The sequence below is a fragment of the Macaca thibetana genome, chromosome 11, assembly GCF_024542745.1.
Source record: "Macaca thibetana thibetana isolate TM-01 chromosome 11, ASM2454274v1, whole genome shotgun sequence".
In the NCBI taxonomy this organism is placed as follows: domain Eukaryota; kingdom Metazoa; phylum Chordata; class Mammalia; order Primates; family Cercopithecidae; genus Macaca; species Macaca thibetana.
In genome coordinates, this window is record NC_065588.1 from 106622149 (window position 1) to 106648661 (window position 26513).

The following is a 26513-nucleotide window of genomic DNA, read 5'->3' on the forward strand; positions in this document are numbered from 1 at the left end:
CATCCTGAGACAAAAGTGGAGGGGTGAAGGAGATGATATGCGCGTGCGCAGAAGTAGTTGTTGGAAATCGGCCGTTGGGATGCAGCCTAAGCTTGGATACCTGGGTAATAACGGATAACAGATAAAGCTCCGCATCCTTGAGCCGCGTGCTTCGGTCCGTGGTTTGCGTGCAGACTTTTGACCTGTATGGTGACCCTCGCGATTTGCAAATGTGTTGAGGATCTGGAATACTGAAGTGGAAAGCACCTCTTGTTTTGGGGAGCATGTATATTTCCCTCCTGTGACGCACTGCTTCCACAGAGGTGCAAACGTGCAAACGCTCAGCTACCGCAGCGCTCCTGCCCCTCCCCCACCGTAACTCCGGGGTCGCGGATCTGCCCGCCCCGCTCTCCCGAAGCTCTTCGGGTAGTGTCCGAACGGCTTCGGAGGGGCGAGAAGCCGGCATCTGAACCGCCTCTCCGGAATACCAGCCGCCTGACGCACGCGTGCTGTCAGGGAAGGGACGCTGGGACAGCTGCTCCCGCACACGGCTCGCGGTCTCGGCGCCGCGGAGATGCCGGGCCAGGGTCCTGGGTCCGACTGGACGGAGCGTAGCTCTTCTGCAGAGCCGCCCGCAGTGGCCGGGACCGAGGGTGGCGGCGGCGGGTGAGGTTGGGGGCCCCGGGGCAAGGGGTGGCAGCGTGGGGCCCCCGGGTCGTGAGCCCCGTGAGGAGGGCTGCGGCCGGCCGTGCGTCTCGGGCTGGCTCCGGTGCCCTCAAGTGAGAGGCGGGGAACAGTTGTGTTGTGGACGGGAGGGAAGAGGGGAGGACTGCCTCGCGGTTGAGGGAGGGCCTCTGAGGGAAGCCTCGGAGGAGCGTTTGGTGCAGTGGCCACGAGGTGACTGCGACAGTCGCCCGCGTGCATCTCTCTGCCCCGAGGGGGCGCTGCGAGCCCTACTGGGACATTTGCTGTCTGGCACAGGACGGTGTGTCCACCGAAAGGCGAGGCGGCGGGAACAGAGGAGGAAGATGTCCCCCAGTTCAGCTGGGGGCGTCCAGGCCCATAAACCAGTTCCTTCCCTCTTGTGACATGAGCCACCTTTCTGTCAAACGGGGATTTCTTTCTTTTTGTTTTCTTTTTTTTCTTTTCTTTTCTTTCTTTTTTTTTTGAGTGTGAGACAGAGTCTCGCTCTGTTGCCCAGGCTGGAGTGCAGTGGTGCGATCTCGGCTCACTGCAACCTCAGCCTCCTGGGTTCAAGTGATTCTCCTACCTCAGCCTCCCGAGTAGCTGGGATTACAGGCGCCTGCCACCACTCCCGGCTAATTTTTGTATTTTTAGTAGAGACGCGGTTTCACCATGTTGGCCAGGCTTGTGCCGAACCTCTGACCTCAAGTGAGCCGCCCGCCTCGGCCTCCCAAAGTGCTGGGATTACAGGGTGAACCATTGCGCCCGACCTCAAACGAGAGTTTCTAATCGCCAGTGAGACCAATGACTGAATATCCAAGGTGCCCTGATCTTGACATTTTTCTTCACATACTGAAGTTCCTTTTTTCACAAATCTATTTCGTCTTGAGCAGGTTTTTACACCTATTTCCTGGATAGTGAAGACAATGAGCTGTTGAAGTCACTGCTGGAGACTCTACCTCCTCTTCCTCTCCCTCCTTTATTTCCTAAAAGCAAGAACTGCGATATGTTTGCCGTTCAGTACAACCCACAGTGAGGGCCCCTGTTGCACCCGTGGCCATCCTTTTTTGTTTTTGAGACGGAGTCTCGCTCTGTCGCCCAGGCTGGAGGGCAGTGGTGCGATCTTGGCTCACTGCAAGCTCTGCCTCCTGGGTTCATGCCATTCTCCTCCCTCAGCCTCCCGAGTAGCTGGTATTACAGGCGCGTGCCACCACGCCCGGCTAATTTTTTGTATTTTTAGTAGAGACAGGGCTTCACCGTGTTAGCCAGGATGGTCTCCATCTGACCTCGTGATCCACCCGCATGGCCATCCTTTTTGTATCTGGTGCTACTGAAGACTTCTTAAAGATGGGATGGAGTCTTCTTGGGTTTCTTTTCTGTTCTTCATAATCCTTGGCCGACTGCTGGATCCTAGTGTATCAGGATATACATTAACTTTTTTTCTTTTTTTTGAGACGGAGTCTCCCTCTGTCACCCAGGCTAGAGTGCAATGCCACAATCTCAACTCACTGCAACCTCCGCCTCCTGGGTTCAAGTGGTTCTCCTGCCTCATCCTCCCAAGTAGCTTAGACTAGAGGTGTGCGCCACCACACCCAGCTAATTTTTGTATTTTTCGTAGAGATGGGTTTCGCCATGTTGGCCCAGGCTGGTCTTGAACTCCTGGGCTCAAGCGATCTGTCTGCCTTGGCCTCCCAAAGTACTGGGATTACAGGCATGAGCCACTGTGTCCAGCCAAGTCCTAGAAGCTTTTATTATGATCCCCACTTTATGGATGACAAAACAGGCACAAAGAGGTTGTTTGTCCTCTCCTTTTATCTCCCCCTGTCGTTCATCTCCATGCCACCTTTAGGTTATCCAAACTCTTAAAAATACAATTGAAAAACTTTCAGTTTGGTTTAAGGAACCCCATTAAAAAACACAAACCAAGATTAATTTATGAAAAGCTATATTCCCAGAAATACAAAATACAACTTTCAGACTAGAATCAGGTTTATTATACTACATCATACAATTGTGGCACGGCAGGGGTCTTAAAAATCATCCATTCCAGTCATATTTACTAATCTGAAAGGGGAAGTAATCTGCCAAAAATCCCGTTATTAACTAATGGGAACTCCAGAACTCCTTACTTTTTTTTTTTTTTTTGAGACGGAGTCTCGCTCTGTCACCCAGGGTGGAGTGCAGTGGTGTGATCTTGGCTCACTGCAACCTCTGCCTCCCAGGTTCAAGTGATTCTCCTGCCTCAGCCTCCCAAGTAGCTGGGACTACAGGCATGTGCCACCATGCCTGGCTAATTTTTTGCATTTTTAGTAGAGATGGAGTTTCACCGTGTTAGCCAGGATGGTCTTGATCTCCTGACCTCGTGATCCACCCGCCTTGGCCTCCCAAAGTGCTGGGATTACAGGCAGGAGCCACTGCGCCCGGCACTTCTTTTTCTTTAAAGTCAGGTTTATTGAGACATGATTTACACAAAGTAAAGTCTTACTTTTTCATGTATAATATGATGGGTTTTGACAAATGCACATGGCTGTGTAAGCCCTGCCATGCTGAAGATACAGAGCAGCTCTATCACTCCTTCAAAACTCCCTCATGCCCTATAAAGTCAACCTTTGAGAAAGGAAGTCACAAGAAGGTTGCCAGCAGAGAAGTGATGTGATCTTACTTTTCTTAAAAAGGATCACGCTGGTTGCTAGTTGGAGAATAAACTGGAAGGAGCAAGGGTAGAATTAGGAATTTGGAATACAAGAAAATGATATGGTGGCTTGGAATAAAATAGCAGAGGTAATGGCGGTGAAAAGTTCATAACAAAAACTTTATAAACTTGGCGCCTGCCCCATGAACTCTTGGTCACTGAATAAATTGCAGGATGAGGGAAGGAAGGTTGTTTTAAGTTTAGAATTTCTTTTCTAAAAAAAGAATTTGTACGAAATTAGAAACATTACAGACCAACTTACCAGTTCTAGCACACCTTAATTACTATTCAAAGAACAGTCTTTCGGCATGGCATGGTGGCTCACGCCTGTAATCCCGGCACTTTGGGAGGCTGAGGCGGTGGATCACTTGAGGTCAGGAGTTTGAGACCAGCCTGGCCAACATGGCGAAACCTTGTCTCTACTAAAAATGCAAAAATTAGCCCGGCGTGGTGGCGGGCACCTATAATCCCAGCTTCTGGGAGGCTGAGGTGGGAGAATTGCTTGGACCTGGAAGGCAGAGGTTGCAGTGAGCCGAAATCACGCCATTGCACTCCAGCCTGGGCAACAGAGCAAGACTCCACCTCACAAAAGAAAGAAAAAAAAAAAAAACAGTCTTTTCAATACCCAAATCACTTCATTAAAAATAGAGACAGCAAGATAATAACATGGATAGCCCAGGACCCCCAACTACTTTATTGAGCTCACTGTAGGAATGAGATTAGGAAGCTATAAAATTAAGACCCGGGACAGGTATAGTGGCTCATATCTGTACAAAAATTAGCCAGGCGTTGTGGCACACGCCTGTGGTCGTGGCCACTTGAGAGGCTGAGGATTGTTTGAGCCCAGGATTTTGAGGCTGCGGTGAGCTATGATCCCGGCACTGCACTCTAGCCTGGGTGAAGGAGGGTGACCCCATCTCTAAAAAAGGAAAGAAAAAAATCTTGGAGCCATTAGGATTTAACCAGAATTATAGAAAAAAATTTGCAAGACATTTCTGACGGAAACATGAAAAGTAAAAATAATATGCAACACTGTCCTTTTTTAAAATTTGAAATATGTTGGTTGGGTGCAGTGGCTCATGCCTTTAATCCACCACTTTGGGAGGCTGAGGCAGGCAGATCACCTGAGGTCGGGAGTTTGAGACCAGCCTGGCCAATATGGTGAAACTGTCTCTACTAAAAATACAAAAATTAGCTGGGCGTAGCAGCACTGGTCCCAGCTACCTGGGAGGCTGAGGTGGGAGAATCGCTTGAGACTGGGAGGCAGAGGTTCCAATGACCCGAGATAATACCACTGCACTCCAACCTGGGAGACAAAGTGAGACCCTGTCTCAAAAAAAATAAAATAAAATAAAATTGAAATATGTTGTTCAGTGCTTATAACATTGTAATATTACATATTATTTATATGCTTTTTTTTTTTTCAACAGATCAGCTGGACACTCTTGTTACCAGAATTCTAAAGGTTCTGGTGAGTAGTGCATATAAAGCAGATAATACTTATAAGTAACATGGTTCTGAGAAGCCTATTTGTCTGTAACTACTTACATAATAGAATTTTTTTCTTTTTTCTTTTCTTTTTTTGAGACGGAGTCTCACTCTGTTGCCCAGGCTGCAGTTCAGTGGTGCGATCTGGGCTCACTGCAACCTCTGCCTCCTGGGTTCAAGTGATTCTTCTGCCTCAGCCTCCTGAGTGGCTGAGACTACAGGTATGTGCCACCACGCCTGGCTAATTTTTGTATTTTTAGTAGAGACAGGGTTTCACCATGTTGGCCACACTGGTCTCGAACTCCTGACCTCAGGTGATCCAACTGCCTCTGCCTCCCAAAGTGCTGGGACTACAGGCATGAGCCACCGCACCCAGCCCACAACAGAGTTAAAAATAGATTGTATTAGCATCCCTGGTGAACTTAGTCTTTAAGATTTCAAAGAGCAATTAGGAAGGTTTTTTCTTGTCTATTGGTACAGTATATTTTACATCAAGCATTTTTAAAATTAGCAGTGAATCCTAAAAGAACTGTATTTATCACTGATGTTGGTTGAAAAGCACAGAGCACAGCCTGGGGTTTATACATGGATAGAAGAAAAAAATTCTAAATTGAATAGCTTCAAAGAATATAAAATATTTCTCAGTGCTGATGTTTTCCTCTCACTTGAAATAAAGGATAGAGCTCTCAAAGTACTCACCTCTTCTCTGCTGAAGTTAAGAGAGTAAGTAAGACAAGATCCCAAAGGTCTCTCACTAATTGCTTTTTTTCCCCTGGGAGAGGAGCTGGAATTAACTGACTTTAGAAGTGTGTGTGTATGCATATATTTTAAGTATAGTAGTTATGATAGGTTTTAAATGTTTCATTTAAATTCAGTGATATATAAACCTGGGTTCACTTTGCTTTTCCTTGGTGAATATATAGTCATTACAGTTACCTAGGAAAAAAATATACAGACATATATGTGTACATATATACATATATAAATAAATAATATGGTCATTTAAAAAATGTGTTGCAGTCTGGGTTCATTAGATTCCTCACCAAAATTCTTACTGAATTATAGTTAAATGTAAAAAACAAACACAAAACAATTATTAATAATATATTCCAGATGTGGAGGGAAATAAAAGAAGAAATATTAACAATTATCAGTATATTAGATTGACTCAGTTATATAAAAGAAAAATTTCTAAACAAATATATGCCTAGTAAAAACTCTGAAAGGCAATATATCAAAGTGTTTTAAAATAATTACTACTAGGCCGGGCACGGTGGCTAACACCTGTAATCCCAGCACTTTGGGAGGCCGAGGTAGGTGGATCACCTGAGGTCAGGAGTTCGAGACCAGCCTGACCAACATGGTGAAACCCCGTCTCTACTAAATATACAAAAAAATTAGCCAGGTGTGGTGGTGCACGTCCATAGTCCCAGTTACTCGGAAGGCTGAGGCAGGAAAATCACTTGAACTCAGGAGGCGAAGGCTGCAGTTAGCTGAGATCACGCCAGTGCACTCGAGCCTGGGTGACAGAGCGAGACTCTGTCTCAAAAAAAAAAAAAAAAAAAAAAATAGGAGGCTAAGGCGGGCACATCACCTGAGGTCAGAAGTTCAAGACCAGCCTGACCAACACAGAGAAACCCCGTCTCTACTAAAATACAAAAAGATTAGTCAGGCATGGTGGCTCATCCCTATAATCCCAGCTACTCAGGAGGCTGAGGCAGGAAAATCGATTGAACCTGGGAGGCGGAGGTTGTGGTGAGCCGAGATCACACCATTGCACTCCAGCCTGGGTAACAAGAGTGAAACTCCATCTCAAAAAAAATTAATTAATTAAAAAAAAATTACTACTAGATTGTGGGATTAAAGGTTTTTATTTTCTTTTTATACACTTAGTTTACTTCACTAATCTGTAGTGAAGAATGTGTATTGCTGTTTATAATTGGAGGGGAAGAGGGCCAGTATTCAGCAAGTGCTTGATTGTCTTTCTCTATAGCTGAACTTAAGGATTCATATTTAAAATAAACACTATAGTCAACTACTGGCAGTGACTCTAGATATTATTGTTATTATTATTTTTGAGACGGAGTCTCACTCTTTCCCCCAGGCTGGAGTGCAGTGGTGTAATCTTGGCTTATTGCAACCTCGGTCTCTCAGGTTCAAGCGATTCTCATGCCTCAGCCTCCCAAGTAGGTGGGATTACAGGCACACGCCACCATGCCTGGCTAATTTTTGTATTTTTAGTGGAGATGGGGTTTCACCACGTTGGCCAGGCTGATCTTTAACTCCTAACCTCAGGTGATCCGCCTGCCTTGGCCTCCCAAAGTGCTGGGCAGGCATGAGCCACGGCACCTGGCCCTCTTTTTTCTTAAATACTTTCATGTATGTATTTCCTTTATTTATTTATTTTAAGACAAGGTTTCACTTTGTCTCCCAGGCTGGAGTGCAGTGGTGCAATCTCAGCTAACTGCAGCCTCGACTTCCCTGGCTCAAGTCATCCTCTCGCCTCAGCCTCCCAAGTAACTGGGACTTCGCCCCGCAAAAAAAAAAAAAAAAAGTGGGGGTATTTATCTTAGCTCTATTTTTTACTCTATCCCCCAGGCAGGAGTGCAGGGGTACAATCATGGCTCACTGCAGCCTCCACCTCCTGGGCTCGAGTGATCCTCCCACCTTACCTTCCAGAGTAGCTGGGACCACAGGCGTGCACCACCACACCCAGCTAATTTTTATATATATATATATATATACACATACACACACACACACACACACACACACACACACACACACACACACACACACACATATATATTTTTTTTTGAGACAGAGTCTCGCTCTGTCGCCCAGGCTGGAGTGCGGTGGTGATCTTGGCTCACTGCAAGGTCCATCTCCCAGGATCACGCCATTGTCCTGCCTCAGCCTCCCCAGTAGCTGGGACTACAGGTGCCCACCACCACGCCCAACTGATTTTTTGTACTTTTAGTAGAGACAGGGTTTCACTGTGTTAGCTAGGATGGTCTCAATCTCCTGACCTTGTGATCCGCCCACCTTGGCCTCCCAGAGTGCTGGGATTACAGGCGTGAGCCACCACGTCTGGCCTAATTTTTATATTTTTAGTAGAGATGGGGGTCTCGCAAAGTTGCCCAGGCTGGTCTTGAACTCCTGGGCTCAAGCAATCAGCAAACCTCAGCCTCCCAAAGTCCTGGGATTACAGGCATGAGCCACCATGCCTGGCCTATCTTTTTTTTTTTTTTTTTTTTTGAGACGGAGTCTCACGCTGTTGCCCAGGCTGGAGTGCAGTGGCGCGATCTCGGCTCACTGCAAGCTCCGCCTCCTGGGTTCACGCCATTCTCCTGCCTCAGCCTCCTGAGTAGCTAGGACTACAGGCGCCCGCCACCGCGCCCGGCTAATTTTTTGTATTTTTAGTAGAGACGGGGTTTCACTGTGGTCTCGATCTCCTGACCTTGTGATCCGCCCGCCTCGGCCTCCCAAAGTGCTGGGATTACAGGCTTGAGCCACCGCGCCCGGCCTGGCCTATCTTAACTACATTTGTTTATCTCACAAAATAACTATCAAAATCAAGAACTTGAAATACTGTGTTTTTTTTTTTTTTTGAGATGGAGTCTCGCACTGTCACCCAGGCTGGAGTGCAGTGGCCGGATCTCAGCTCACTGCAAGCTCCGCCTCCCAGGTTCACACCATTCTCCTGCCTCAGCCTCCCGAGTAGCTGGGACTACAGGCGCCTGCCACCACGCCTGGCTAATTTTTTTGTAGTTTTTTAGTAGAGATGGGGTTTCAACGTGTTAGCCAGGATGGTGTCGATCTCCTGACCTTGTGATCCGCCCGCCTCGGCCTCCCAAAGTGCTGGGATTACAGGCAGGAGCCACCGTACCCAGCCGTGTCATCCATTCTTGACTAAATCCATTATTATTAAGACGGCTAGAAATATGTGCTTTTTCTTTTTCTTTTTCTTTTTTTTTGAGACGTTGTCTCGCTCTGTTGCCCACGCTGGATTGCAGTGACGCGATCTTGGCTCACTGCAAGCTCCACCTCCCGGGTTCATGCCATTCTTCTTCCTCAGCCTCCTGAGTAGCTGGAACCACAGGCGTCTGCCACCATGCCCGGCTAATTTTTTGTATTTTCAGTAGAGATGGGGTTTCCCCATGTTAGCCAGGATGGTCTCGATCTCCTGACCTTGTGATCCGCCTACCTCGGCCTCCCAAAGTGCTAGGATTACAGGCATGAGCCACCACGCCTGGTCATATGTGCTTTTTCTCATTCCATCATTGATTCTACATTTTTCAGATGACTTTCTAATGAAGAGCTTCCCTTTCTCTACCATTTTTCAATTTATGTCTTTATTATATAATTGTCAACACATGCATTCTTATACCAGTCAATAGGTTAAATCCTTTACTTTAAATCTGTTACTTATTTTGATGCTCAAATTATCCCAGATTTGGCCAGTGGGAGCCCTTTAAAGATGGCTCTTGTTCTCTGTCTTCATTGTCCTTTGAACATTTTATCCTTTAGCACAAAATGTTGTACTGTCCCTGTTCTACCCTTGATGTTAGCCATTTCTCCAAAGAGCCTGTGGTAGGCAGCATGGTCCCCAAAGATGTCCACACTCTAATCTCTCTAACCTGCAAATATGTTATGTTACATAGCAGGAGCAATTTTCCAGGTAAAATTAAGTTATAACCCTCAAAAGAGATGTTATCCTGAATTATCTGGGTTGGCCCAGCCTAGCCACATGAGCCCTTAAAAGCAGAGCAGTTTGTCTGGCTGAAGTCAGACAGATGTGGGGGAGGAGCAGTTAGATGTGAAAGGAGAGATCTTAACACTCCATTGTTGGCTTGAAGATGAAGAGAGCCACATGTCAAGGAAATAGGGACTTTGGTTTTGTAGGGAACTGAATTCTGCCAACAACCTTAATGAACCACTACAGGCTCCAGATGGTAGCCTAGGCACTCCGATGGCTTGATTTTGGCCTTGTGAAGATTCTAAGCAGAGAACCCAGTGAATTCATGTTATACTGTCTTTTGAGTTATAGAACTATGAGATAATAAGTGAGTGTTGTTTTAAGCCACTAAAGTGTTGTTATGGCAGCAAAATAAAACTAATATAGAGCCCTGTTTTTTTTTTTCCTAATTTTATATATTTAAAGTAGAGAAGAGTACATAGAAACCAAGATCTGGGTGCTAGGTGTGCTTATTTATAATATATTATCATTGCTTCTAGATCCTCTCCAAGGACAGTGCTGGGAAAGAAATGTGTGTACATTTACCTGTGAGCACATACATACCCATACATATCTATTTCAATATTTCTACTTAACTCCAAATTCCCATCCAACAAACAGGGTTTATTCTGTGCTTTCCTCTTTCCACATTAATAGGTGATTCCTGTCTCCAAAAGTGTGAGACCTGACTCTCATTAACTACAATGTATTATTTGCTTAGTCCTAAGATGTATAAAAAAGTAGTTTCTGAAGTGCTTAAAAAAAAGAAAAAAAAAAAAAAGCCTAGTGTGCCAGGTGCCATGACTCACGCCTGTAATTCCAGCACTTTGGGAGGCTGAGGTGGGTGGATCACAAGGTCAGGAGTTTGAGACCATTCTGGCCAACATGATGAAACCCAGTCTCTACTAAAAATACAAAAAATTAGCTGGCCGTGGTGGCGCGTGCCTGTAATCCCAGCTACTTGGGAGACTGAGGCAGGAAAATTACTTGAACCAGGGAGTTGGAAGTTGCAGTGAGCAGAGATCGCGCCACCGCACTCCAGCCTGGTGACAAAGCGAGACTCTATCTAAAAAAAAACAAAAAAACTAAAAAACAAAAAAGAAAAGAACAAAAAAAGCCTAGTAATTAATTAGAGATCAGTATTTGCTTAGAGTTGTTTCTGTTTGAGGGCATATAGTCCAAGCAGTATATTCCAAAGTTCTTGGGTTGGTTAACTATTTATTTGTGGTAAAATATACATAATATAAAACTTACCATTTTAATTTTTTTTTTTTTTTTTTTTTTTGAGATGGAATTTCACTCTTGTTGCCCAGGCTGGAGTGCAATGGCATGATCTCGGCTCACTGCAACTGCCGCCTCCTGAGTTCAAGCGATTCTCCTGCCTCAGCCTCCTGAGTAGCTGGGATTACAGGTGGCCCCCCACCACCCACCACACCCGGCTAATTTTTTGTATTTTTAGTAGAGATAGGGTTTCACCATGTAGGCCAGGCTGGTCTCAAACTCCTGGACTCAAGTGATCCGCCTACCTCAGCCTCCCAAAGTTCTGGGATTACAGGCATGAGCCACCGCACCTGGCCCATTTTAATCATTTTTAAGTGTACATTTCAGTTGCATTAAGTATATTCACACTGTTGTGCAACCACTGCCACCATCCATCTCCAGAAAGTTTTCATCTTCCCAAACTAAAACTCCATACCCGGGCCGGGCGCAGTGGCTCAAGCCTGTAATCCCAGCACTTTGGGAGGCCGAGACGGGCGGATCACGAGGTCGGGAGATCGAGACCATCCTGGCTAACACGGTGAAACCCCGTCTCTACTAAAAAAAATACAAAAAACTAGCCGGGCGACGTGGCGGGCGCCTGTAGTCCCAGCTACTCGGGAGGCTGAGGCAGGAGAATGGCGTAAACCCGGGAGGCGGAGCTTGCAGTGAGCTGAGATCCGGCCACTGCACTCTAGCCTGGGCAGCAGAGTGAGACTCCGTCTCAAAAAAAAAAAAAAAAAAAAAAAAAAAAAAAAACTCCATACCCATAAAACACTAACTCTCAGGTGGGTGCAGTGGCTCGTGCATGTAATCCCAGCACTTTGGGAGGCCAGGGCTGGAGGATCGCTGGAGCCCAGGAGTTTGAGACCAGCCTGGGCAACATAAAATTAACTTTAATTTTTTTTGTCTCTAAAAGAAAATTAAAAAACAAAATAAAAAACCTCTAACTCCCTATATACCTCCTTTCCCCTGGCCTCTTGTAACCGCCATTCTTTCACTCTGTGTATATTTGATTCTAGGTATCTCATAAAAGTTAAATCATACAATATTTGTCCTTTGTGACTGGCTTATTTCACTTAGCATGTCTTCAGGGTTCATCCATATTATACCATGTGTCAGAATTCTCTTGTTTTTTTAAGGCTAAATAATATTCCATTGTTTGTATATACCACATTTTGTTTATATATTCATCTGTTGATGGATACTTGGGTTTCTTCCACTTTTTGACTATTATGAAGTAATGCTGCTATGAGCATGGATAAACAATCTGTTTGAGTCCGGCTTTCAGTTCTTTTGGAACTGCTGGATCAGAAGTGGAATTATTAGATTATATGGCAATTCTGTGTTTAAATGTTTGAGGCACTGCCGTACTATTTTTCTTTTTCTTTCTTTTTCAAGTCAGAGTCTCAACTCTGTCACCCAGGCTGGAGTGCAGTTGCAGTGACTCAGCTCACTGCAACCTCCGCCTCCTGGGTTCAAGTAATTCTTCTGCCTCAGCCTCCCAAGTAGCTGGGATTACAGGGGTGTGACACTATGCCCAACTAAGTATTTTGTGTGTGTGGTTTTTTTTTTTAAGTAGAGACAGGTTTCACTATGTTGCCCAGGCTGGTCTCGACTCCCGACCTCAGGTGATCTGCCTGCCTCAGCCTCCCAAACTGCTGGGGTTACAGGCGTGAGCCACCATGCCCAGCCTATTTATTTTTAAGTGCTTCGTTTTCTGTAAAGAAATGTTATCAAGCTATTGAGAAATTAAGTATTAGTCCAAAATATAATATGCATCTCAGAAATATTGTTTAGTAAGGACACAAGACATATTTTTTTTTTTTTTTTTTTTCTTCCTGAGATGGAGTCTTGCTCTGTTGCCCAGGCTGGAGTGCAGTGGCCGGATCTCAGCTCACTGCAAGCTCCGCCTCCTGGGTTTATGCCATTCTCCTGCCTCAGCCTCCTGAGTAGCTGGGACTACAGGTGCCCGCCACCTCTCCCAGCTAGTTTTTTGTATTTTTTAGTAGAGACAGGGTTTCACCGTGTTAGCCAGGATGGTCTTGATCTCCTGACCTCGTGATCTGCCCGCCTCGGCCTCCCAAAGTGCTGGGATTACAGGCGTGAGCCACCGCGCCTGGCCCACAAGACATATTCTTATATAAATAGCCCCAATTTACAACTTGAAAAAGGATTTCCAAAATAAAAAACTTTAAAAAATCTTAAATTGGCATTCATATTATTACAGATTATAAGTTCCAAGGGTCGTAATACAATTTCCAAATGATTTTCTATTTCTTGGTCAACTAGTTAGTTCTTCAGTATGCAAATATAACTCTTACCTGCAGTATCCAATTTGCCAAAATCTTGAATAACTAAATTTAAAGTTTAATACAAAACTGAAATAGCCTGTTATTAATAATATTGAAACAAAAATGTGCTTATTGAATTCAATTTACTAACTACAAACTTTTTTTTTTTTTTTTTGAGACAGAGTCTCGCTGTGTCACCCAGGCTGGAGTGCAGTGGTGTGATCTCGGCTCACTGCAACCTCTACCTCCTGGGTTCAAGCGATTCTCCTGCCTCAGCCTCCTGAGTAGCTGGGATTATAGGTGTACACTGCCACGCCTGGCTAATTTTTATATATTTTTTAGAAGAGACAGGGTTTCGCCATGTTGGCCAGGCTGGTCTTGAACTCCTTACCTCAGGTGATCTGCCTGCCTCAGCCTCCCAAAGTGCTGGGATTACAGGCATGGGCCACCACACCCGGCCACAGACTTTTAACTTAAAATGTGTCTTTCCAGTTTTATTTGTAATAGACAAAAAGTGGAAACCACCCAAATGTCTATCAATAGGTACATAATCAAATAACAGTGTAAACATATATGCAATAGAAGATAACCCAGTGGGCCGGGCGCAGTGGCTCACGCCTGTAATCCCAACACTTTGGGAGGCTGAGGCGGGTGGATCACAAGCTCAGGAGATCGAGACCATCCTGGCTAACATGATGAAACCCCGTCCCTACATAAGTTAGCCGGGTGCGGTGGCGGGCGCCTGTAGTCCCAGCTACTCGGGAGGCTGAGGCAGGAGAATGGCATGAACCCGGGAGGCGGAGCTTGCAGTGAGCCGAGATGGCGCCACTGCACTCCCCAGCCTGGGCAATAGAGTGAGACTCCGTCTCAAAAAAAAAAAAAAAAGATAACCCAATGATAAAAATAAATGAACTATTTGTTGCATGTGACATGAGTGGATCTCCAAATCATTGAGTGAAAGAAACCAGACAAAAAATGAATACTGTGTATTCCTATTTATATCAAACTCAAGAAAATGCAAATGAATCTATAGTAATAGAAATCACATCAGTGGTTGCCTGGAGAAGGGAGTGTGCAGGGAAGAGGGAAGTATTATTATAAAAAGAGGCATTTCATGATTTGTCAGATACTGTTTTTCCCCAAACTGCTAATGAAGCTTATACTTTAAATTACTAGTCTCAGTATGTCTGAAACTGAAAACCAGTTCCCATTCTTCTGGGAATATGTTTCAACTTTTATTTTTTACTAAAAGGTTATTCTTTTATGCTGTCCACAACTGTTTTAAAACAATGAAATAGGCGGGGCGTGGTGGCTCATGCCTGTAATCCCAGCACTTATGGGAGGCCAAGGTAGGTGGATCACCTGAGGTCAGGAGTTTGAGACCAGCCTAGCCATCATGGTAAAACCCCGTCTCTACTAAAAATACAAAAATTAGCTGGTGGTGCATGCTTGTAATCCCAGCTACTTGGGGGACTGAGGCAGGAGAATCACTTGAACCTGGGAGGTGGAGGTTGCAGTAAGCTGAGATCATGCCAGCACTCGAGCCTGGGCAATAAAGTGAGACCCCGTCTCAAAAACAAACAAACAAACTAACAAAAATCAACAACAAAAAATGAAATAACTGAAACTATGTAAAAATAAATTTTGATAAATTTCTGCAGTCTTTCATGTTAACACTACATCTCCAAAGGGATAACATTTGTGTTACTCTAGTCTAATACAGAATAGAATTTTAAGGCCGGGTGCAGTGGCTCACTCATGTCAGCTACTTGGGAGGCAGAGGCGGGAGAATCTCTTGAGCCCAGGAGTTTGAGGCTGCAGTGAGCTGTGATTATGCCACTGCACTTCAGCCTGGGCGTCAGAGCAAGGTCCCATCTCTTAAAAAAAGATTTAAAAAACTATATACTAAAGTTAGGCCGGGCGCAGTGGCTCACGCCTGTAATCCCAACGCTTTGGGAGGCCGAGGTCTGGAGATTGAGACCATCCTGGCTGACATGGTAAAACCCTGTCTCTACTAAAAATACAAAAAATTAGCCAGGCATGCTGGCGGGTGCCTGTAGTCCCAGCTACTCGGGAGGCTGAGGCAGAAAAATGGTGTGAACCCAGGAGGCAGAACTTGCAGTGAGCCGAGATCGCGCTACTGCACTCCAGCCTGGGGGACAGAGCGAGACTCTGTCTCAAAAAACAAACAAACAAAAAAACCAAAAAAAAACCCTATATACTAAAGTTAAATAATAATTACTGTAAATTGCTAAAGCACAAATCCTGCATGTATATTTTCTCTTTAGTATGTTTCTGACATGATAAAGTTACTGTCAACACTTTGTATCTCAGCTGAGTTCAAAATAATGTATTATATATAAAATATTTACAAGTATTTTTGATGTTGTTTGTGTGCTGTAAAACCAAATGTCATATCATACAGTCTCTTCAAATTTAAGTCTCAGTTAAAATATTCAATACTACTCCAGGATAATCACTGACACATGTCAATATCTAGATCTTAATAATTCAATTTGTTGAACTGATCTTTGCCTCTGAAATTCACATGATGTCTTTGCCTACAGAGAGAATCAAAGATGGATACAAAGTGAACTCACACACAGCTAAGCTGCAAGAGTTATGGAAAACTCCCCAAAATCAAACAATCCACCTCCCTAAATCAATGATGGATGCGTCCTTTTTCAAGGTATGCTAACAGGGACATATTTAAATACCAATGCTCTTTGTATTCAGAGCCAAACTTTTTACTGAAGATGAGCTGCTTAGAGGGCGAAGTACTGCAGATGACAAGGCATATGCAGTATAATTGTCTAGGAGTCAATAAATGTCTTTGGGTAAACTCATGAATGAATGTAAGGATTATACATTCTTTATCATAAGAGTTCTTTCGCCGGGCGCGGTGGCTCAAGCCTGTAATCCCAGCACTTTGGGAGGCCGAGACGGGTGGATCACGAGGTCAGATCGAGACCATCCTGGCTAACACGGTGAAACCCCGTCTCTACTAAAAAATACAAAAAACTAGCCGGGCGAGGTGGCAGGCGCCTGTAGTCCCAGCTACTCGGGAGGCTGAGGCAGGAGAATGGCGTGAACCCGGGAGGCGGAGCTTGCAGTGACCTGAGATCCGGCCACTGCACTCCAGCCTGGGTGACAGAGCGAGACTCCGTCACAAAAAAAAAAAAAAAAAAGAGTTCTTTCAGGGTTTTATGATACTTCATATCTAATGTATCTTTACTGAGGGGAAGCTTAATGCCCCAACCACGGAGATGCTCAAGAAAAGTTCCATCCTAGAAACAGAAACCCAACTTCACACAGATTTCACTCAAGGACTAAAAAATTAAGAAGAAAGCAGGTAAAGAAAATGGCAGTAATTAACTAGTAGGGTTTAAAAAAAAGAAAAATAAATAAAAGAAAATGGCAATAAGGATTTTACAATGGTTATCTGTATCCCATTAATGATTGTAACTACTGAAAATATCTCTAGAGCAATGTGAATTAGGGTAAATTTTTCTAACATTTTGATTTTTCTTTGAACTTACCACATATTCAGTAAAGTAAATCTTGTGTGTGTATGTGTGTGTATATATATATATATAGTGGAATCTTACATCTTTTTTTTTTTTTTTTTTTTTTGAGACGGAGTCTTGCTGTGTCTCCCAGACTGGAGTGCAGTGGCATGATCTTGGCTCACTGCAAGCTCCGCCTCCCTGGTTCACGCCGTTCTCCCGCCTCAGCCTCCTGAGTAGCTGGGACTACAGGCGTCCGCCACCACGCCCAGCTAACTTTTTGTATTTTTAGTAGAGACAGGGTTTCACCGTGTTAGCCCGGATGGTCTCGATCTCCTGACCTCGTGATCCACCCGCCTCGGCCTCCCAAAGTGCTGGGATTACAGGCGTGAACCACCGCACCCGGCCATGGAATCTTACATCTTAAGTGAGCATTAACTTCTAAAATCAGCAAGTACCCTGAAAATCTCAAGTCAAAATTAGAGACGAACATACTATCCCTCAGAATGTCCAACACAGTCAGTTATTCTTCTGGTGCTGGAAAAGAATGTTTCTTCAGTTGAGACTAAGTAGAGTAATTGGGTTGCTTTTAGGTACCATGTTATACCTCAAAAATCATTTTGAGAAGGCAAGATGCCCACACAGAGGCACACAGCAAGTAACACTCGACAGAACAGCAGATTCATTCCTTCCTTGTTCATCTAGAGCAGTGGCTTCTCAGTCTTCAGAGGGCATCTGAATCACCTGAGTGGAATGGCAAGCAGAGCCACTTGCACTGTTTAAATGGCCATTTGTTTTTCTTTTGTCAAGTTAACGTAGTTGAATTTGCTTAAGTAAAATGCAGTTGGCACAACTCTCCTGAACATTCATCTCTTCAGATAAGGAATATTGCCAACTTCTCTTCTACAATGCAGACTATAAATCCTCTTATTCTGTCTTTTAGCATCCAGACCTCACCACAGGCCAGAAGCGTTACCTGTGCAGCATTGCTAAAATCTATAATGCGAACTATCTGAAGATGTTAATGAAGAGGCAGTACATGCATGTACTTCAGCACGGCTCACAAAAGCCAGGCAGGTGCACCTCCAGTTGGCTTTTCACTAGTTTTTACAATTAGTGAGAGGGTCTTTTAACAGAGGTGATTTGTATCACAGGTGTCCTCACTCATCACAGAAGCCGCCTTAGCTCTCGTTACTCACAGAAACAGCATTACCCTTGCACTACATGGCGACACCAACTGGAGAGAGAGGACTCGGGGCCTTCTGATATCGCAGCTGCATCTGCACCTGAAATGCTCATACAGCATTCCCTTTGGCGGCCAGTGAGAAACAAAGAAGGGTCTGTTTCTTAGTGTGTAAAATGAGGGAAATGCATCTCAGTTTAATTTTAATTTTTTTTTCTGAGACAGGGTCTTGTTCTCTCACCCAGGCTGGAGTGTAGTGGTGTGATATAGTTTACTGTATCCTCAAACTCCTAGGCTCAAGCAATGCTCCTGCTTCAGACTCCCAAGTAGCTAAGGCGAAAGGCACAAACCACCATCCCCTGCTAATTTTTAAAAAATTTTTGTAGAGAAAGCATTTCAGTATGTTGGCCAGGCTACTCTCACCTCCGCCTCCCAAAGCACTGGGATTACAAGTGTGAGCTACTGTGCCCAGCCTTCTCCATCTCTTTTGAACGGTAGCTAAGTGATATTAATGCTTGTGTTCCCTAATATGTTCACTTTGCTAAATTCAGAATAGGCTGGACTTTTAAAAAGCAGAGAGAGATACTTTCTTTTTTTTTTTTTTGACCGAGTTTCGCTCTTGTTGCCCAGGCTAGAGTGCAGTGGTGTGGTCTCGGCTCACTGCAACCTCCACTGCCCAGGTTCAAGCGATTCTCCTGCCTCAGCCTCCTGAATAGCTGGGATTACAGGTATGCGCCACCATGCCCAGCTAATTTTGTATTTTTAGTAGAGACGGGGTTTCTCCATGTTGGTCAGGCTGGTCTTGAACTCCCAACCTCAGATGATCCGCCCGCTTCGGCCTCCCAAAGTGCTGGGATTACAGGTGTGAGCCACCATACCCGGCCGAGAGAGATTTTCATACTTATCCTTTACTGCACTGATAAGAATATGCCACTTCTTTTAGAATATATTTTGTGGAATTATAAAAATTTAATCATCAGATAGAGTTATGGATGACTCCCCTTTTCAATGTGATTCCCACTCAACCTCAAAATAATGCAAATACTTTTAAAAGGAGAAGCATATGGTTGGTTTTGCACAGGGGAATACCATATAACAGGGAGAGAAAGATGATTAAGAAGCATGAGTATTGAAATTGCACTGCAGCAGCTTTACATGTCAGGGTTAAGAAATTACAGGATAATTTGGGTGCTGAAAGGGTTTGTTTTGGTGATGTTGGCAGTTAATAAAATGAATTTGTGTGGTCTTCCACATGCCCTAGGCAGCTGTTCACTTTGCTGGCTTCAACTAAGATACTTCCCTTTCTTATAGGATAAAAACTGGATATGCATCTAAAACAAGATGTAAGTCACTGAAGATTTTTAGAAGACCAAGGAAACTGTTCATGCAAACAGGTAAATGTGGAAATTTAACAATATGCATTTTTTAAGATCTTATGGGCCGGGCGCAGTGGCTCAAGCCTGTAATCCCAGCACTTTGGGAGGCCGAGACGGGCGGATCACGAGGTCAGGAGATTGAGACCATCCTGGCTAACACGGTGAAACCCCGTCTCTACTAAAAAATACAAAAAAAAAAACTAGCCAGGCGAGGTGGCGGATGCCTGTAGTCCCAGCTACTCGGGAGGCTGAGGCAGGAGAATGGCATAAACCCGGGAGGCGGAGCTTGCAGTGAGCTGAGATCCGGCCACTGCACTCCAGCCTGGACCACAAAGCGAGACTCCGTCTCAAAAAAAAAAAAAAAGATCTTATGCTTAAAAATACTATACCAAATACAATTTCATTTCTATTATGAAGATATTAACAAATTTAGAATATGATTTGCTTTTATTGTCACAAATAAAAAACCAAACATAAAATATAGTTTACACTTGCAATTAAAAGAACATACTGGGCTGGGCGCCACGGCTCACGCCTGTAATCCCAGCGCTTCGGGAGGCCGAGGCAGGCAGATCACCTGAGGTTAGGAGTTCGAGACCCGCCTGGCCTGGCGAAACTCCCATCTCTACTAAAAATACAAAACTTAGCTGGACGTGATGGCAGGCGCCTGTAATCCCAGCTACTCAGGAGACTGAGGCAGGAGAATCACTTGAACCTGGGAGGCAGAGGTGGGAGTAAGCCGAGATGGTGCCATTGCACTCCAGCCTTGGTGACACAGTGAGACACCATCTCAAAAAAAAAAAGAAAAAAAGAACATACTGCTCAAAGGAGTAAGATTCAAGGTATTTCTAATGCTAAAGATATTTACAATGTCAAGGTCAGAGACTTAGTAGAGAATGAATTTGTCAGAACCCAGAACCACAAACATGACTTTCTCAAGCAATAGCACTTCTTTTATGAGTTAGTGCTATTTTTTGATGAACAGCATATTTTGTATAGCATCTATTAGTTTACAAAGGGCTATATCTCTTATAGTAGGCCCTTCTTATCCATGGGGAATATGTTCCAAGACCCCCAGTGGATGGCTAAAATCTTGGATACTACTGAACCCTATATATACTTTGTTATTTCCTGTAAATACATATCTATGATAAAGTTTTAATAGGCATATAGATTAACAACAATAAATAGAACAATTTTGTACCAATATACTGTAATAAAAGTTATGTGAATGTGGTCTCTCTCAAAATATCTTATACTGTACCTTGGAAAGCAAAACTGTGGATAAGGAGGGACTTCTGTATACCATTTTGTTTGATATTCAACAAAACAGTGGAGGCAAGCCAAGCAGGTGATATTATCAAAATTTTACAGCTGCAACTCAAACAAATCCAGACTTTGGAAGGATCAGCATAAAAGATCCTTCTACCACAAGAACAAAATACTGCAAAATGAAAAAGGGAAGACAGACTGAATGATCAGAAGTGTTCCTGAGAACTAATAATGTTAAACCATGTTAAGTAGTTTCCTAGTTATCAGCATAGTAAAGTAGGGAGGTGGGTAAGAAGTAGGGAAGTTGGCCAGGCACAGTGGCTCACGCCTGTAATCTCAGCACTTGGGAGTCCAAGGCCGGCAGATCACCTGAGGTCAGGAGTTCGAGACCAACCTGACCAACATGGAGAAACCCCATCTCTACTAAAAACACAAAATTAGCCGGGCGTGGTAGCACATGCCTGTAATCCCAGCTACTCAGGAGGCTGAGGCAGGAGAATGGCATGAACCCGGGAGGCGGAGCTTACAGTGAGCTGAGATTGCGCCACTGCACTCCAGTCTCCAAAAAAACCCCCAAAAAACAACAAAACAGAAGTAGGGAAGTTAGGCCTTCTGAATTGATATCCTATCACTGTATGAGTGTTAGCCAGCTCTGCTGTAAATATCGTACCATGCCTATCCAAGAAATGAGGGAAAGGGCAGGTTCCAAAAGGAACAGTTAGTGGAAACTGTAGGGGGAAAGTCCCTGTGGTCCCCAGCGTAAGAGAAAATGCGGAGATTCTGAAGATGTAACTGACCACTTTAATTTCCCCCAACCAGAAGATTTTGAAAATCAATGGTAATATAGGACTTAGTAACAAGAGAATTTGCTGTACAGTAACTTGGTTAGAATACAGTACTGTGCATCTTAAAGAGTAAGAAACTTGGGGGAAGGGTGAGGTGACTAAAAGCCTTGAAAATTTCAGTCAATTTGTCTTTACTACAGGCTTATTAATAAGCCACGTCATTTTGAAAGTTGTACTTAGAGCTTTATTTCCAAAACAGAAAATTGTACATTCTTATTTTTCCTTCAGTTTCTTCAAATGATTCTGAATCATACATGAGTGAAGAAAAAAAGGAAGAAGATTTACTAAATAAGTTTATGCAATCAATGTCAATTGAAGAACAGGGAGAACATCTGATGTTAACTTGACAGTCTTGTCTTGTGTATTGAATTCGTACCAAAGGTGAGGGTAAGGGGTTGTGGGTTGTGTCCTGTATGTTTAGGATGGTATTGTTATTCATTAAATCATTAAGTAATTTTGGTTTGTTCAGAAACTTAAAACAATGTAATTGGTCTGATGTAGTTCCATGTACCAATGATATTTATGTAAGAAAATTTACATGTAACATATACTTGTACTTCTAGCTAGATACAATTAAAATTTTTCTTGCTTTCAATATTGAATTACTTTTCTTTAAATCTGACAAATGCATCATATTTCTCTGTTCACAGTAAGTCCTAAAACAGCAATATTAGAATATCCTACAAGGGCCAGGTGTGGTGGCTCATGCCTGTAATCCCAGCACTCTGGGAGGCTGAGGCGGGTGGATCATGAGGTCAGAAGTTTGAGACCAGTCTGGCCAACATGGTGAAACCCCGTCTCTACTGAAAATACAAAAATTAGCTGGGCATGGTGGTGCGTGTCTATAGTCCCAGCTACTTGGGAGGTTGAGGCAGAAGAATTAGAATTGCTTGAACCCAGAGGCGGAGGCTGCAGTGAACTGAGATCACACCACTGCACTCCAGCCTGGCAACAGAGTGAGACTCCGTCTCAAAAAAAAAAAAAAAAAAAAGAGAAAAAAGAGAATATCCTACCAGTATTTTCTTGATTGGGCTAAGGAAAGCTCTGAAATATCCAGATACAGAACAGCATTTGACAGAGATAATGCTCTGACTTGCAAAGTAGGTGCTCAATAAATATTTGCTATTTGAATACAACTTTAAAATGTAAATACACATTTTCCCTATCTTATGAAATTGCCACATAAATAACTTGGACTCTCAGACTAGATTAAGTTGGGAGTAGTTACACTAACTTCTTTACATTATATATTACTCTAGTGTGCTTCCTTGCTAAACTTGTATTTTTTTTTTTTTTTTTTTTTTTTTTTTGAGACGGAGTTACGCTGTTGTTGACCAGGCTGGAGTGCAATGGTGTGATCTCGGCTCACTGCAACCTCCACCTCCAGGATTCAAGTGATTCTTTTTTTTTTTTTTTTTTTTTTTTTTTTTTTTTTTTTTTTGAGACGGAGTGTCGCTCTGTCGCCCAGGCTGGAGTGCAGTGGCGCGATCTCGGCTCACTGCAAGCTCCGCCTCCCGGGTTCACGCCATTCTCCTGCCTCAGCCTCCTGAGTAGCTGGGACTACAGGCGCCCGCCACCTCGCCCGGCTAGTTTTTTGTACTTTTTAGTAGAGACGGGGTTTCACCGGGTTAGCCAGGATGGTCTTGATCTTCTAACCTCGTGATCCACCCGTCTCGGCCTCCCAAAGTGCTGGGATTACAGGCTTGAGCCACCGCGCCCGGCCAGGATTCAAGTGATTCTACTGCCTCAGCCTCCCGAGTAGCTGGGATTACAGGCATGTACCACCATGCCTGGCTAATTCTGTATTTTTTGTATAGACAGGATTTCACCATGTTGGCCAGGCTGGTCTCGAGCTCCTGACCTCAGGTGATCCACCTGCCTCAGCCTCCCAAAGTGCTGGGATTAGGGTGTGAGCCACTGTGCCCGGCCCCTAAACTTGTATTGTTAAAACTTTTATTAAACCTTGAAAAATGGAAATAACAACAGTTTGAAGAATCACTGTTAATTTAATGTCAATATGGTGTATTATTTAGCAAATAAAATCTGAGTCCAACATTATGACACAATATAAGAGAAGAGCTCTGAAAGGTCATCTCGTCCACTTCACTTTAATATTTATATGCGTAGTTTCACTTGGTTCCTCATTTTTATGTTTTTTAAAATTAAATACAGGTTATCAAGAAAGTATAAATGAAAGGTAATTGTTTATTACTAGAGAAGAGAAAAATGTATACAAGATAGTCTAGATTCTTTCTCCACATGCACTACTTCTGGAATAAAGTTCCAAATATCAACTTTGAAGATATTTACAAGGATAAATTTTTCTTAACAAGTGACCAATTACTGTGTTGTGGACATTTTTTCACAGAATCCATATACTGTAAACTAAATATATTCTTATAGTTTACAGGAAGCTTAGAGCAATTATGTATTAACAGAGAAGATGGTATTATATTTTACTGCAAAATATTATAAAAGTGATACAATTTTGTGGCTCTTAAATGTTTAATTACTTGATTTCAATAGGACAATGAAAAAAAAAATCATCAAGACAGGCCTGGCTTTAAGATTTTTTGTATTCAATTCGTTCTACTTTCACATCATCTCCAATTAGCTGATACACATAGGTGACCACTGTAGAAGCCTGGATATCCATCAACACAAATGATGGAATAATGTTTCTAGAAGAAAAAATAAATAATGTCAGTGTTTGTAGCACAAAGCAGCAGCACTATAAATTTCAATTTAAGATGACTATTTGGATTCAAAGAGAAATCTGTTACAGGTCACATGAACAGTTACCAAAAGATTGCCAAAATGGCTAGATTTATTTAAATGGTCACATGTGGCCGGGCACGGTGGCTCACGTCTGTAACCCCAGCACTTTGGGAGGCTGAGGTGGGCGGATCACCTGAGGTCAGGAGTTCGAGACTAGCCTGGCTGACATGGTGAAACCCCGTCTCTACTAAAAATACAAGAATTAGCTAGGCATGGTTGTGGGTACCTATAATCCCGGCTACTTGGGAGACTGAGGCACGAGAATCACTTGAACACGGGAGACAGAGGTTGCAGTGAGCCAAGATTGTACCACTGCACTCCAGCCTAGGTGACAGAGCAAGACTCTGTCTCAAAAAAAAAAAAAAAAAAAAGAGGGTGGGGCACATTTTTATGTATATATGTATGTATGTATGTTTTGAGTCTCGTTCTGTCACCCTGGCTGGAGTACAGAGCCTTAAACGTGGCTCACTGCAGTCTCAACCTCCTGGGCTCAAGGGATCATCTCACCTCAGCCTCCTGTGTAGCTGGGATCACAGGTATGCACCACCACACCCAGCTAATTTTTAAATTTTTTTTGTAGAGACAGGGTCTCAAATTCCTGGGCTCAAGCAACCCGCCCTGGCCTCCCAAAGTGCTGGTATTACAGGCATAAGCCACTGTGCCCAGCCACATTTCTTTTATGAAATGTCACACATGCAATTATTCTACTAAAGTCCCCAAATTCCCAAATTCTGTACTACTCACGTTTCCAAGGCATTATATGCCCCAGTGGCAGAACCTGGATTAATGTAGAATTTATTTTCATGCTCAAATGCTTCAAATTTGTGTGTGTGTCCCGAGATAAGAATGTCCACATCAAACTGCCTCTGCAACAGGGCTAAGCTGGCCATATCTCCCCATGGAATAACTTGATGTCCATGGATCAGACCAATTTTGAACTGTCCAACAGTCACAACTTTCTGTTCTGGATAATTCAGATTCTAATATAAGAAAGAGACATAAGAAAATACGTATTTTAGAGATACTGATGTTTAAAAAAATCAGTTTGCTTAAATATTCAATCTCGTGGATGTTTTGATGTAGTACCCCACCACACACACATTATACATTTTTTTTTTTTTGAGACGGAGTCTTGCTATGTTGCCCAGGCTGCAGTGCAGTGGTACCATCTCGGCTCACTAGGTAACCTCCGCCTACCAAGTTCAAGCAATTCTCCTGCCTCCGCCTCCCAAGTGGCTGGGATTACAGGCACCCGCCACCATGCCCGCCCAATTTTTTTGTATTTTTTAGTAGAGACGGAGTCTCACCATGTTGGCCAGGCTGGTTTCAAACTCCTGACCTCAAGTGATCCACCTGCCTTGGCTTCCCAAAGCGCTAAAATTACAGGCTTGAGCCACTGTGCCCGGCCCACATTTATAAATATTTTATTTCTTCTCAGTTTCGAAGGCTGCAACTATATTTAAAACATACCTTAATATAAACTGGAATTTATCATGCAATCCCTTTGTGTTTATTCCTATAGAATATGGGTTCTTTTGTGCATGTTGTAAATAATTATTCACCCCAAACTTGTGATTTTCCTTTACCTAAGGCATGTAAGTTAGGGTATGTTCAAATTATAGCTTAATATAGCCTTAATACTTTCATAGATGGCTTAAAATAATGAGAGCTAACACTTATATAGTACTTAGCATGAGCCAGGCACTACTGTAGAAGTTTTACAAATATCAACTTAATTAATACAAGTGATCCTAGGTTATATTATGATCCCCAGTTTATGGATGATGAAACAGGCACACACAGGTTGTTTTTCCTTTCATCTCCCCATCTTTCACCTCCATGCCACCTTTAGTTTCTCCAAACTCTTTTTAAAACACAATAAAAAGACAGTATGCCCTTCAGTTTGGTTTAAAGAACCCCATTAAATAACACAAACCAACATTAATTTATGAAAAGCTTATATTCCCAGAAATACAATATATATGTGTGTGTGTGTGTGTATATATATACACACACTTTTTTTTTTTTTTTTTGAGACGGAGTCTTGCTCTGTCACCCAGGCTGGAGTGCAGTGGCGCCATCTCAGCTCACTGCAAGCTCCGCCTCCCGGGTTCACGCCATTCTTCTGCCTCAGCCTCCCGAGTAGCTGGGACTGCGGTGCCCGCCACCATGCCTGGCTAATTTTTTTTTGTATTTTTAGTAGAGACAGGGTTTCACCCTGTTAGCCAGGATGGTCTCAATCTCCTGACCTCGTGATCCGCCGTCCTCCCAAAGTGCTGGGTTACAGGTGTGAGCCACTGCACCGGCCCAAAATAAAATTTTCAAACTAGAATCAAGTTTATTATGCTACACCATACAATGTTGGCACTGGCAGGGGTCTTAAAAATCATCCATTCCAGTCATATTTACTAAGGATCAGAA

General features: G+C 43.5%; 4 protein-coding genes across 10 annotated transcripts in view; 1 reads left to right on the top strand and 3 right to left on the bottom strand.

The window, feature by feature from the left end:
* ANAPC7 (anaphase promoting complex subunit 7) overlaps positions 1–350 on the bottom strand; it is a 95997-nt gene extending 95647 nt beyond the window's left edge. Inside the window, exon 1 of the mRNA XM_050749738.1 lies at positions 347–350. The gene's annotated coding sequence lies outside the window, so the exon portion shown is untranslated. The remainder of the gene's footprint in view (positions 1–346) is intronic.
* Positions 1–21909, top strand: FAM216A (family with sequence similarity 216 member A). Of its 4 annotated transcripts, none has more exons than XM_050749937.1 (7): positions 1–104; positions 4786–4826; positions 15700–15821; positions 17582–17711; positions 17793–17976; positions 19133–19215; positions 21543–21909. In XM_050749937.1, the coding sequence occupies exons 3-7, from the start codon at positions 15798–15800 to the stop codon at positions 21659–21661; spliced, it is 540 nt and encodes a 179-aa protein (XP_050605894.1). In that variant the 5' UTR covers positions 1–104; positions 4786–4826; positions 15700–15797; the 3' UTR covers positions 21662–21909. The 4 variants fall into 4 exon arrangements, with proteins under 4 accessions (XP_050605894.1, XP_050605895.1, XP_050605892.1 ...); XM_050749938.1 differs by having other exon boundaries at positions 38–154; XM_050749935.1 differs by lacking the exon at positions 1–104 and adding an exon at positions 368–645.
* GPN3 (GPN-loop GTPase 3) overlaps positions 1–26513 on the bottom strand; it is a 637401-nt gene that overhangs the window by 16054 nt on the left and 594834 nt on the right. Inside the window, exon 1 of one of the 2 annotated variants that reach the window (XM_050749854.1) lies at positions 101–265. The exons of the other annotated variant lie outside the window; for it this stretch is intronic. Within the exon in view, the coding sequence (XP_050605811.1) occupies positions 101–265 (165 nt within the window). Of the gene's footprint in view, positions 1–100; positions 266–26513 lie in introns of those variants that run through there. 2 annotated transcript variants of the gene reach the window in all.
* The window catches only part of VPS29 (VPS29 retromer complex component), a 444410-nt gene continuing 441398 nt past the window's right edge, over positions 23502–26513 (bottom strand). For all 3 annotated transcript variants that reach the window (XM_050749946.1, XM_050749945.1, XM_050749947.1), the window contains 2 exons: positions 24837–25072; positions 23502–23995 (listed from right to left, as the gene is read on the bottom strand). In XM_050749946.1, coding sequence (XP_050605903.1) covers positions 23878–23995; positions 24837–25072 — 354 coding nt within the window. In that variant the 3' untranslated portion in view covers positions 23502–23877. The remainder of the gene's footprint in view (positions 23996–24836; positions 25073–26513) is intronic.

Excerpts from the sequence above, each read along its gene's own strand:
- FAM216A (XM_050749935.1), top strand. The coding sequence starts at position 554 with ATGCCGGGCCAGGGTCCTGGGTCCGACTGGACGGAGCGTAGCTCTTCT. Across the intron at positions 4,827-15,699 it reads CCAGAATTCTAAAGGTTCTG|AGAGAATCAAAGATGGATAC; the intron begins GTGAGTAGTGCA and ends CTTTGCCTACAG. Across the intron at positions 17,712-17,792 it reads GCACGGCTCACAAAAGCCAG|GTGTCCTCACTCATCACAGA; the intron begins GCAGGTGCACCT and ends TTTGTATCACAG.